Raw genomic sequence first — 10,984 nt, forward strand, 5'->3', positions numbered from 1 at the left:
GCGGCCGGGCAGGCCCCCGGGGCACCCCCCGCGATTCCTGCCAGCGGGATCCCTCCCGGCCGGGCCTGCGGGGACCTCTCGGCCTGGAAACTGACATCACACCCTGGCAGCTGATGTCACGCCCTGGAAACTGACATCATGTGCTGGAAACTGACATCATGGCCAGGCAGCTGCCCTCAGGCCACCTGCGGCTCTCCCCACGGGCACTCTCCCCCGACGCCTGAGCCCCGCCAGGCCCCACAGCCCCGGCCGGCGGCAGGGTGTCATGGCTGGTGGTGACTCCAGGGAAGGGCCGCCGGGGCCCGGGGCGAGGTTTCCCGGTGTGGGAGCCCGTCTGTCCCAAGGCTGGTGTTGGGCCAGGGCGGGGTTGTTCTTCCTGGCTGCTTGGCAGGGATACGCGGGGGTGATTTTGTCCTCCCAGCACGGCACCCCATCCAGCAGGAGGAGTCCCGTGGAAGGGTTTTATGATTGCTTAGTTTGTGCTTTTTGACAAGTGTTAAATCCTGCTCTCGGGGGCTGAGGGGCTGCAGCCGTTGCTAGCACCCTTTTCCTCCGTGGGCACATTGCGGTGGTTGAGTTTTGTCGATCTGCTAAGTGTGTGAAGCTGTGTGACGTTGGCAACTGTACCGTGGGGACAGTGATGCTCGCAGGGACAGAGCAGGTGGTGTGGCTGCTTCCGAAGTGGGCGTTTGCCCACTTTTGGTTCCTGATGCAAGGTGGGTTTGTTCAGCTGGAGCTTGCTCTCGTGCTCCCATCATACAGTGTTCATATTCCTGGGCTCTGATCTAGCAGTAGTAAGTGCACATAATTTTGTTTTTTCTATGCAAGTGTCTAGATACTTTAAAGTGTGGATGAATGATAGCTGGGTAGAAAGTAGAGTTGGTGAACCTCTGCAGGTAGAGACCACGTCTGTCCACGTGGCTGTAAAGGTGTCTGTCACAGGCATATGCAATTCTGACTGTGGCTGACGGGCACAACTGTGGTGATAATAATCTGTGATTATAACTAAGAAACAAATTCTTTCTCTAGGTTCGCAAATGCTGCTGCACATCACAGTTCCGCAGAGGTTGCTCTCAAAAACAGCTGGAGAGATGGTACTTAAGTTATTTTGTGTTTGTGTGTGTGTGCAGGTGGATGTACACGCACAGGAATGTGATGTGCAACAGCCGAGGTGTGACTGGTAGAGGGACAGTTTTAGGAAACCACGTTCTGCCTGTGCAGCTGATGGGGGGACGACGCTCTGCTGAGCTCTTGTGCTTGCCCTCGGTGTTTGTCGTTGCCCTCGGAGCATGCTTTTCCGAAGTCGGTGTTCCTAATTCTCGCTTTCTCTGCTTTTCTGCACGCACAAGGACGCAGTGTCCTACGTCCTCACGATAGAGGGGAGGCCGTACACCCTTCACCTGCAGCAGCAGTAAGTTGGCCCTGGCGTTGCCTCGTCTGACCGCTGCTGTCCTGTTCCCCGGCGGCTGCTGGGCTGTGTGCTCTGTCCCCGGCACGGGATGGTGCCAGGCTGCGGGGCGATTCCCGCCTGTGGGGGTTCACGCTGGCGCTGCTCCCTCGGGCTGTTTCCAGCCTCTGCAGCTGCTGGGATCGTGCCCTGCTGCAGGCACTCCCAAAGCCCGCAGGGGACGTGTGCGTGTGTGCCACGTGCCCGAGTGCCGAGGGGCGGCAGAGGGCTGGAGGAGGGTTTGAGGGATGTTTGTGCCCGTGAGCCCTGGTGCCAGCGGGTTCTGGATCTGCCAGTGCAACAGCGCAGGCTGCAGGACCTGGAAAATAAGCTCAAGAAACTGGGTAAGAGATACTATTTTAAGTGCTTTGCTTTACACCTTTCTTTTGTAGTGTGTTTTTATCTGATGATTTCAGGATTTACGTGTCTAATGAGAAGGGATCTTTGCGCTCTGATTCAACCCATATCAAGGTAACCTTAGATTGCTTTGGGGTTTTTGTACTGTAAGCGTTGCAGCGTAGAGCTGCTGTCCGGTATGTGCGGTTCAGCTGTTTGGGTGACAGGTAAGGGAGTTGCCTTCACGGCCACGGAAGGGGCTCCTTGTCCTCTGTCGTGATGTAGGGAGGCTGCTACTACCGGGGGTACATCGATGGCTTTCCCAGCTCGGCAGTGACCCTCAGCACCTGCTCGGGGCTCAGGTAACGAACCGCCACCTCCCCGCGCCGCCGTGCCCGTTAGTGCTCACAGGCGCTGCCGGGCCTTTGCCGTGGGGGAGCCCAGGGATGCCCCTGCAGCCTCACTCGAAGGCCTCTGGGTAAGACCATTTCAGAGCATTTTCAGAGGATTTTATTGGTTTTCTGTTCTAGATTCTTTTTATCTGATGATTTCAGGATTTACACGTATAACGAGAAGGGATCCTTGCACTCTGACTTGCTCCATATCAAGGTAATTGGTGACCTGCTTGGTGTTTGTGTTGCTGCTTTGTTCCAGGGTAGCCTCGCTGTTCGATATTTTGGGGGATGTCACTAGTTACTGCAGGGGAGCAGTTCTTCCCCTCTCTCTCCACATTTTTGCTTCCTAATCACAGCAGGAGGTGCTGGGGTGAAACAAAAAGTTTTCCTTGCAAATGTGTGGTCAGATTGATGTTTGTGAAGGTTTTTGGAGTCGCTGAGTTTGCTTGGTTCAAAGCTTGTAATCCTGACCGTGGCTACCGTTCCTTACGAAGAGACCAGGAGAAGAGCCACCACTCCCCAGCAGTGCGGCTCAGCACAAGGCAGGGCAGTTCCTTATCATGAGGACGCCACATCCTCACACTAGGATTTGTTTCTAATTACTTGGGCCAAGGAGAGATTGTCCACAAAATCCTTGTTGTGCAACTCTGTGGAGTTGCCTTCACGGCCACGGAAGGGGCTCCTTGTCCTCTGTCGTGATGTAGGGAGGCTGCTACTACCGGGGGTACATCGATGGCTTTCCCAGCTCGGCAGTGACCCTCAGCACCTGCTCGGGGCTCAGGTAACGAACCGCCACCTCCCCGCGCCGCCGTGCCCGTTAGTGCTCACAGGCGCTGCCGGGCCTTTGCCGTGGGGGAGCCCAGGGATGCCCCTGCAGCCTCACTCGAAGGCGGCTGGGGCAGCCTCCCCGATGTGGCTGCCAGCGCCCGGTGGCAAATGGCCAGTGACAAATGATGCACCGTCACCATGGCAGGGGCTTGCTGCAGTTTGAGAACGTCAGCTACGGGATTGAGCCCCTGGGTTACTCTCCTGCGTTCGAGCACTTTGTGTATCGAGTGAGTGACGAGAAGACGGCAGGTTCCCTCTTTGCCAACAGCCACCCCGAGAGAGGGCCAGGCGGGCTGACAGCAGAGGAGATGTCGTACAAAGCACATGGAGATGATGAAGTGAGTGTTGTGCCTGTTCTCGCGGTGGTGCTGATGTCCCCGTCACTCGAGGAGGGGTCTGATCGCGCAGGAAGCTTTGTCCGGTGTTGTCTGGACGGACGGAGATGGGGGGGGGTTTATGAGTGCCAGTGCTTGCGCTGGGGTGTTGCAGGGATCGTTACTCAACTAGTGCCTAATGAGAGGCATCACCAAGGGGTACAAGATTTATTGATGGATTTGTAAAAGTGGGGGTATTTCTCCCTCCAGTTTGCAGATGATTGGCAGCGATGTGCTGGCTACTTCGGCCACGGGGTTCATGGGAGTGTCCCAGGGCCCCGATATTCATCTGAGCCGAGAGCCAATGTTATTAGCAAAAGACTTCAATGTTCTCCTAGGTGTCCTAATATACAGCTTTTGCTTTCTGCGCTGAAAACAGGACTAGCAAATGGCAATGCCTTGTGGAGGGTTTAGTGTCTCAGTCCCCCAGACAAGTCAACATTTCTTATGCCTCATGACTGAAATGAAGAAATGAATTATTAACAGTGAAGAATTTTTTTTTTTCCAGTCAGTGTCCAAATACCAGAGAGAGATGGCACTCCACATAGTTTTGGAAAGGGCTTTGGTAAGTCTGTTTCAGTCAGTTTGTGTTCTGTGTTTATTTTCTTTGCCCTTGCTCGAGCTGCGATGAAGCTTCACCGTGGTTGTCTGCGTGGTCCTGCCTGGCTCTGTACACTCCATGCCTTGCGGCCATGTGTCAGTGGGTAGAAGCCACTCTGAGAAATATCACGATAACCTCGTGTGCTTCAGCATGGTAAATAACCTAGATATAATCTCATGTTATTTTTCAGTACGACTACCTGGGTGCAGACGAATATGTTGTCACACAGAAGATAGTTCAGGTCTCCAGCTTGCTCAGCAGCGTAAGTTTTTCCTGGTTTATATGTACTGAGATGGAAATTTCGATGGCTTATTTCAGCCAACTAACGGCTAGGTATTGGTAGGATTTGTCTAATTTTTGAGAAGATAATTATTGAATGTGCTTTCTGGAAATATGGAGTCTCAGCTTGTTAGCTTCTGACTTTTTGGTTTAGTCTGTCAGAGCTCCAAGCTTGTCTAGGACTTGTCCAGACTGGGGTAGGAGGTGTGGAGGGGATTTTGCCCCTCGCTGTCCAACACAAACACATGCTTTAAATCAGTGCTGCTCTAGAGTCCCAGCAGTGCCTATTCCTAAAATCTCTGTGACAACACACTGTCCCATAGTACGTGCTCCACCGAGGGACCGTTGTGCACTTAGGCAGATGCCAGCAGCCACCGCTGCTCATTTCCATCTGTCTGTCTTAGGGGAGTGATTTATTGTTTTCCTGCCTGTGTAGTACACAGCTGGGTGAGCATTTGACTTGAAATCACAGGGAGTGTTGTGTTTCCTCCTGGAAACCTAAAAAAATGCAGACAAGGACAAGTTTATGTATTCTGTACGTTTAATTATTTAATTTCTCTATTCAAGCTTAGGTTGTCTTTGGGTTTATTAGATCCTTCTTGCTGAACTGATTTTTTTTGCTCTTTTGGACACAATTCTGTGTCTTTCAGTTTTGTATTTCCTACACCTTTTTCATGACACTTGTACAAAGCAGCTGATCAGTTGCCAAGTGCTCGTGTCTGTTTTCCTGAAGCAGCGTGGCTGCTAATAAGAACAAACATTTAAACAGCGCTTGAAATGAAACATATGGGAGCAGCCACTTCTCTTGTTAAACTTTCAGATGTTCAGGTCTCTTAATCTAACAGTTACACTGTCCTCCATGGAGGTCTGGATGGATAACAGTACATTTAAGACAACAGGGGATGGAGAAGAAGTGCTGGTGCGGCTGTTGGAGTGGAAGCAGACAAGCCCCGCTCTGCAGCCCCATGAAGTGCCGTATCTGCTCCTGTAAGAATAAATTGTCATCATTATTTAAGAGCAGACAACCTGCTGAATGCATGTACTTTTGAACAATAGACTTCGCTATGACTGTGATGCCTCTTGTAAAAATTGAGAGTGCAATGAGGTATTGCAAACAAAAAGTGAGCCCTACCCGAGCTTGGCATGATCAGCTGGCTCTGGCCGGGGCTGGCAGCGAGGGGGTGTCCCGGGCTGGACGGCTGGTGAGCACACGTGTGTTTCAGGTACAGGGACCGAGCAGGGTTCGTGGGCGCAACGGCTCCAGGAAAGGCATGTCAGAGAGACGCTGCTGGCGCAGTGGCCGTGGTACGGTGTTGCCTGTCCCCCACCAGCCCACGTGTCCGTGAAGCCGGAGCTCGCCCATGGGTGGGAGGGACAGGGACGGGCAGGAGCATCCGTGGCCGGAGCTGGGGCTTCCGCAGGGAAAGCGCAGCCACGGCAGCCCTGCTCTCTCCTCCCTCCAGTACCAAGGGGCCGTGACGCTGGAGTCCTTCTCTGTCCTCCTGGCGCAGCTGCTGGGACGCAGCCTGGGCATCAGCTACGACGACTCCCCAGACTGCCGCTGCCCCGGGCGCATCTGCCTCATGAGCCCAGAGGCGCTGTGAGTTGGTCGCATCCCATCCCTGCCCGCGGCGTTGCCCACGCGCTGTGGGGGCTGCGGTGGCCGGGGCAGATGAGGCGGGGGGGGAGGACGCGCTGGGGGGGGGTGGGGGCCCCAGCAGCCGCCAGGGCGTTCTCGCGGCTGTGGCCGGCCCCAGCCAGCTCGTGCAGCCACTTGTCACCCACCACCTGGCCAAGCGTGTGCGGTACCGCAGTGTTAGGAGTTAAAATAAAAATGTGTTTTAATTACTAGAAATCTTGAGATATTTTGGCCTTCCACTTTATTATCTCAGCCATAAAAAATGCAATGTTTGTGTTAGTGAATATTTTTGAGAAGTAGTAGTTGTATTTGCTTTAAATGAGCATGCTCTTCCAGCACTTCTGCCTGTGTTATTAGTCATACATGATTTGAGTCATTTTACAAAATGATTGCATGTTGAATATACTTTAAAATAGCATGTCTAGACTGATGTCCTAAAAGGAACTTAAAACATTGTGAGAAAAAAATGGAGTTGTTCTTAGTATAGGAACGATAAAGTATAAAGTAGTGGTTTGACTTGAGAAATGGACACTTTTAGTTTCAAAAGCAAGGTATTTCTGAATGCTTCTCAGTCTCTGTTAATAATGCATTGTAAAATCTGGTTTGACAAGTGAACAGAAAGACGCCCAGGGGACCATTTCGCCTTGTGCCAGCATCTGAACGAGTCCTTGAATTGCACAGAGATTTTGAGAGAGTGAACAGCGGTAGATGTGGTAACACAAACAAGTATGGATAATCGCTTTATTTCAGACGTTTCAGTGGGGCAAAAGCCTTTAGCAGCTGCAGCATCAGGGACTTCGAAACCTTTCTGAAGCAGAACAGGGACTGCCCTTTCATCAGGCATGCTCTGCGTCAGCCTTCCTACCGCGCAGCCATCTGCGGCAACAGCATCGTGGAGCCTGGCGAGCAGTGCGACTGCGGGGCACCAGAGGTGGGTGCCGCACTCCGGCGGAGGGTTGAACTTTCTTCTGGTCCTGAGAGCGGCTGTCAGCTGGAAGTGGTCTTAGGTGCTGTATAAAGCATTTCTGTGGTAACACGCAGAAGTGCAGCATTGCTGCTCTTCCCTCAGCTCCTCCGAGGCGTGCTGTTTGTTAGGAGGATGGGGCTCAGAGCAAGCAGTCATCCCGCAGATGGGGAAATTTGCAGCAAATAATGATTTCTGGTGTGTTTGCAGGCCTGTGCATTAGACAAATGCTGTACTCCCCAGTGTAACTTCAAACCAGGAATGAAGTGCTCCTTGGGATTATGCTGTGAAAATTGCCAGGTAAGGTGTGTTCATAATTGGCAGAAGTTAAGCCATTTTAAAACTTTGGAGCAGTAGTAGTTTCTATAACAGCACTGTCAACCAGCTTTCTGGTTTTGCTCAGACGGGTATCTCCAAAAAAACTTAATGATATTTGTGCTGCCTTTTGTCTCCTCTGGATTATGTTGTAAGGCATGTCAGGTAAGGCATGTTTTTATAATTATTGCAAGATCATTATTTATTTTTGGAGAAATAGTATGTTCCAGTGCTGAAGGATGGAGACAAACTTTCTGCTGTGCAGTCGGAGAGGTTCCCGGGGAAGGGCTTTCCAGCTCAGCTCCCTGAAACCCCCGGGAGGAATGTTACGGGGGGAAGACTGGGATTGTCACTCCAATGTGAATGTGCTGACCTGCGTGCGAGGCGCCTCAGAGGGGGTCCCGAGGGACCGGGGGTGTGTCTCGGGACAGCATCGGGAGGGTCTGTGTGGGGCCTGAGAGGGGACCGCGCTGGTGGGTGTGTAAGGGTGGAGAGAAGAGAGAAGAGTCCTTTCTGCCTCCTCTGCCAGTTCAAGCAGAAAACCTCACAGTGCCGCCCCCCCGCCGATGCGCAGTGTGACCTGCCCGAGTTCTGCAACGGGTCCTCCGCGTCCTGCCCCTCCGACCTGTACGTACAGGACGGGCACGGCTGTGAGCACGGCACCGGCTACTGCTACAAGGGATGCTGCCAGTCTCCGGACCTGCAGTGCCAGGCACTCTATGGGAAAGGTAACAGGCTGCTCTGTCGTCACGAGTACTAAGGTCGAGCTCCAGGGCTGTTCTAGGGCAGAAGGCGGCATCCAAGCACGATGGATGCCCACCCTCTCTCTTGCATGAAATTGGGGAAGTTGGGGACCGCTGGGAGTATGCAGCGTAAGGAAGAGCAGAGGAGACTGCAGGATGGATTTCCCGTGCTTGCGGAGAGGGGAAGGGAATGGGCCATCAGAAGAGGGTGACGGTTTCCATGGGGATTTCAGGCTGGCACAGCCAGTCATGCACACCTCACTGCCTCCTCAGAGAGCAGGACGAGCCAGAAACATACCCTGATGTTGTTGTGGAAGGTGTTTTGGACTGATCAGGCCATTCCACTGTCTGTGAGATCTGTCCCACAACCCGAACGGAGGTGGCTAGCGATGGGACTGGAGCGGTAGCCAAGTATTCCTCTGTCAGAGGCCAGAACTGATAAGTGTTAGAGGCAACAGAGGTATCTTAGTCTGTATTACCCTCAGTGGTAATCAGTATTATTTCTAAACTTCCAGGTGCAAAAAATGCTCCTTTGGCCTGTTACGAAGAAGTCAACAGTCAGCAGGATAGGTTTGGACACTGTGGCAACCACCCGAAGGATGGCTATCAGCCCTGTTCCTGGCCGTAAGTTTCAAGGGAATGCAAAGTATTGAATTGGGAACATATACTTAATTTGTGCTTCCCTTTACTGTTGATGCAAAGTAATAATCTGTGAGAAGGTTGCCTTCGGTATGTTTTTCTTTTGCTGGGTGGAATTGACTTGCAATATTCACTCTAGGCATTCTTTAGAGAAACGGTGTTGTAGAGAAACTGGAGACTTCCAAAGGCAACTTCAGCACACACCTAATTGTGCGAGCATTTAATGTTCTGATGGTTCATAGGACAGCTTCTCCCTTGGTATCAAGGGTTCAACTCTTCTGAAACTTCATGTGCTTGTGTTTTTATTTTGTCTAAATCCCCCTCCCCGAGTTGTGCACCTCAATGTCTCCAGCACTGTGATCAATCAGGTGCTGTGCATACTGTTCTAATTTATTGTGCTAATGAATTTTTTAGGAATCTGGGATGTGGAAAGTTAGTATGTACATACCCAAATCGTATTCCCTTCACAAAAGTCAAGGGTGCCATAATTTATGCTCAAGTGCAAGAACATCTGTGCGTGTCTTTCGATTTTATGCATGGACCCACAGCTCTAGATCCTCTCTTGGTGAAAGACGGAACAAAATGTGGTCCTGGAAAGGTAAGAAATATTGCACAAGCATCTGGAAATGGTATATAATTCTCATGACCGTAACAGTTTTAGAAATAGTTGCCGTTTTGCAGTATGAGTTAAAGGTGCTCTGTACTTAGGTTTTTAGTAATTATTACCTGTGCTATTGACTTTTGGTGATTCTTTAGGGCTAGGAATCCTTTTTAGAGTTATGGCAAGCATGGTAAAGGGTGATGAAAAAGTGCCCAGCAGGATTTTTTTCCGTTCGGTCTTTCAGGTTTGTATGAATGGCACGTGCCACCCACATTCAGTCCTGAAGTATGACTGCAACGTGCAGAAAAAATGCCACGGGCATGGAGTAAGTAACAGCAATGCAGTTAAATTAGTGTTATTGGTTTGACAAATATTGCTGAAGCAGTTCTGGTAAAATGCCCACTGGGGCTTGTCTGTGAATTGCCTAGACCTGTGTTTTGGGCTAGCACTTTTCCTCTGAAATCATCACGCAGTAACAAGTTATTGTGGGAGAAATTAAGTGAGACTACCTAACTTACTTTCTGTCCCAAGCGAAAAATAAGTGAGATAAAGGGGCTTGGAGTATTTGTTTGTCTAGATTAGCAGAAAACTGGAAAAGAGCCTCTAGAGAGGATTTAACCGCACATAACTGAAGTAGTGTTGGAAACGATCAGCATAGCTGTGCAAGGCGAGAGGCAGCATGGTGAACCATGGAGTGGGAACACAGGGGAAGGCTGAGCAGGGGTCTCGCACAGCGGTGTGGAGGGGTGTTGGCAGGCTGGTTGTGACTGCAGCATGGGAGCAGGCTGTGCAGTGGTGTGCAGAGGAGAGCAGGGGCGGGTGGGAAAGCAGCAATCTGGATGGAGATGGAGCACTGTTCCTCAGTAGGGGTTTTTACGGTGAGGAATGCTTTCTGCCCGCCCTGGTGTTGGCAGGTGTGCAATAACAAGAAGAACTGCCACTGTGATCCGGGCTGGAACCCCCCCAAGTGCAAGACTCAAGGATCTTCTGTAGGCGGCAGCATTGACAGCACGCTGGGCCCTGGTGAGTGCTGCAGCTGGGCTCTGGGTGCCCCGTGGTTTTACCGGGTGCGATGGCAGGTCCCACGGCCCCACAAATGGCCTGGTCAGGCTCACAGCTGAGCAGACGGTCTGTGGCATTGCCCAGCTCTTAGCCGGAGCTGTACGTTTGCTTCTCTCCCTAGATCATACCGCAAAAAGCTCTGCCCTGGCTGTGCTGAATAACTGGCGGCTGCTGCTGAGCTTCGGCGTCGTCCTCCTCGCCCTGGTCTGTGGCACCATCATGATGACAAAGTGGAGCCGGCTGAAAAGATTCTGTGCAAGGAGGGGATTGCAAATGGATGGGCAAGTTGATATGAGTTACTTAACGCAAATCCCCCGTTCTGGGTGTGGGAGATGGGCAGGGAGCATGATGGAATTACTGGAAAAGGTGGTGAGCGGGATTTACAGCCTGGGCAGAGCAGGGAAAGTGGCACTTGGGAAACAGTTACTGTTTGTTGGTCATAAAGGGAAGAAACTAGCAAACAGATGTCTAAAATATACAAATGTAGGAGAAGCAAAACTAAGGGTGGATTTCCTGGCACCAAGCATGCTGTCTGTGTGCAAGAGCTGGAGGAAATAGGTTTTCCATTTCCTAATTCCTGGGGAAAGCAAACCGAAAAAGGGGAAAAGCAGGATACAGGAGAAGCTGCAAGTCCCAGTAAAAACGGAGAGCGGCAGCTCGCTCTGCCTGATGTGGAGGAGGAGTGCGGGTGGGAGACGGCGCTCGGGCGAGCAGGGAAGCAGGGCTGGGTCAGGACACAGGGAACATCAGGGCTGGCAGGG

General features: G+C 51.7%; 1 protein-coding gene across 1 annotated transcript in view; it reads left to right on the top strand.

The window, feature by feature from the left end:
- LOC103900352 overlaps window positions 1-10,984 on the top strand; it is a 31,827-nt gene that overhangs the window by 19,978 nt on the left and 865 nt on the right. Inside the window, exons 18-34 of the mRNA XM_019471729.1 lie at window positions 1,350-1,411; window positions 1,840-1,918; window positions 2,069-2,145; window positions 3,152-3,344; window positions 3,889-3,945; window positions 4,172-4,243; window positions 5,081-5,247; window positions 5,484-5,565; window positions 5,724-5,860; window positions 6,650-6,830; window positions 7,074-7,163; window positions 7,708-7,906; window positions 8,437-8,545; window positions 8,975-9,158; window positions 9,406-9,486; window positions 10,076-10,184; window positions 10,345-10,478. Coding sequence (XP_019327274.1) covers window positions 1,350-1,411; window positions 1,840-1,918; window positions 2,069-2,145; window positions 3,152-3,344; window positions 3,889-3,945; window positions 4,172-4,243; window positions 5,081-5,247; window positions 5,484-5,565; window positions 5,724-5,860; window positions 6,650-6,830; window positions 7,074-7,163; window positions 7,708-7,906; window positions 8,437-8,545; window positions 8,975-9,158; window positions 9,406-9,486; window positions 10,076-10,184; window positions 10,345-10,478 — 2,013 coding nt within the window. The remainder of the gene's footprint in view (window positions 1-1,349; window positions 1,412-1,839; window positions 1,919-2,068; window positions 2,146-3,151; window positions 3,345-3,888; window positions 3,946-4,171; window positions 4,244-5,080; window positions 5,248-5,483; window positions 5,566-5,723; window positions 5,861-6,649; window positions 6,831-7,073; window positions 7,164-7,707; window positions 7,907-8,436; window positions 8,546-8,974; window positions 9,159-9,405; window positions 9,487-10,075; window positions 10,185-10,344; window positions 10,479-10,984) is intronic.

The sequence above is a fragment of the Aptenodytes forsteri genome, unplaced genomic scaffold, assembly GCF_000699145.1.
Source record: "Aptenodytes forsteri isolate BGI_AS27 unplaced genomic scaffold, ASM69914v1 Scaffold298, whole genome shotgun sequence".
Taxonomy (NCBI): domain Eukaryota; kingdom Metazoa; phylum Chordata; class Aves; order Sphenisciformes; family Spheniscidae; genus Aptenodytes; species Aptenodytes forsteri.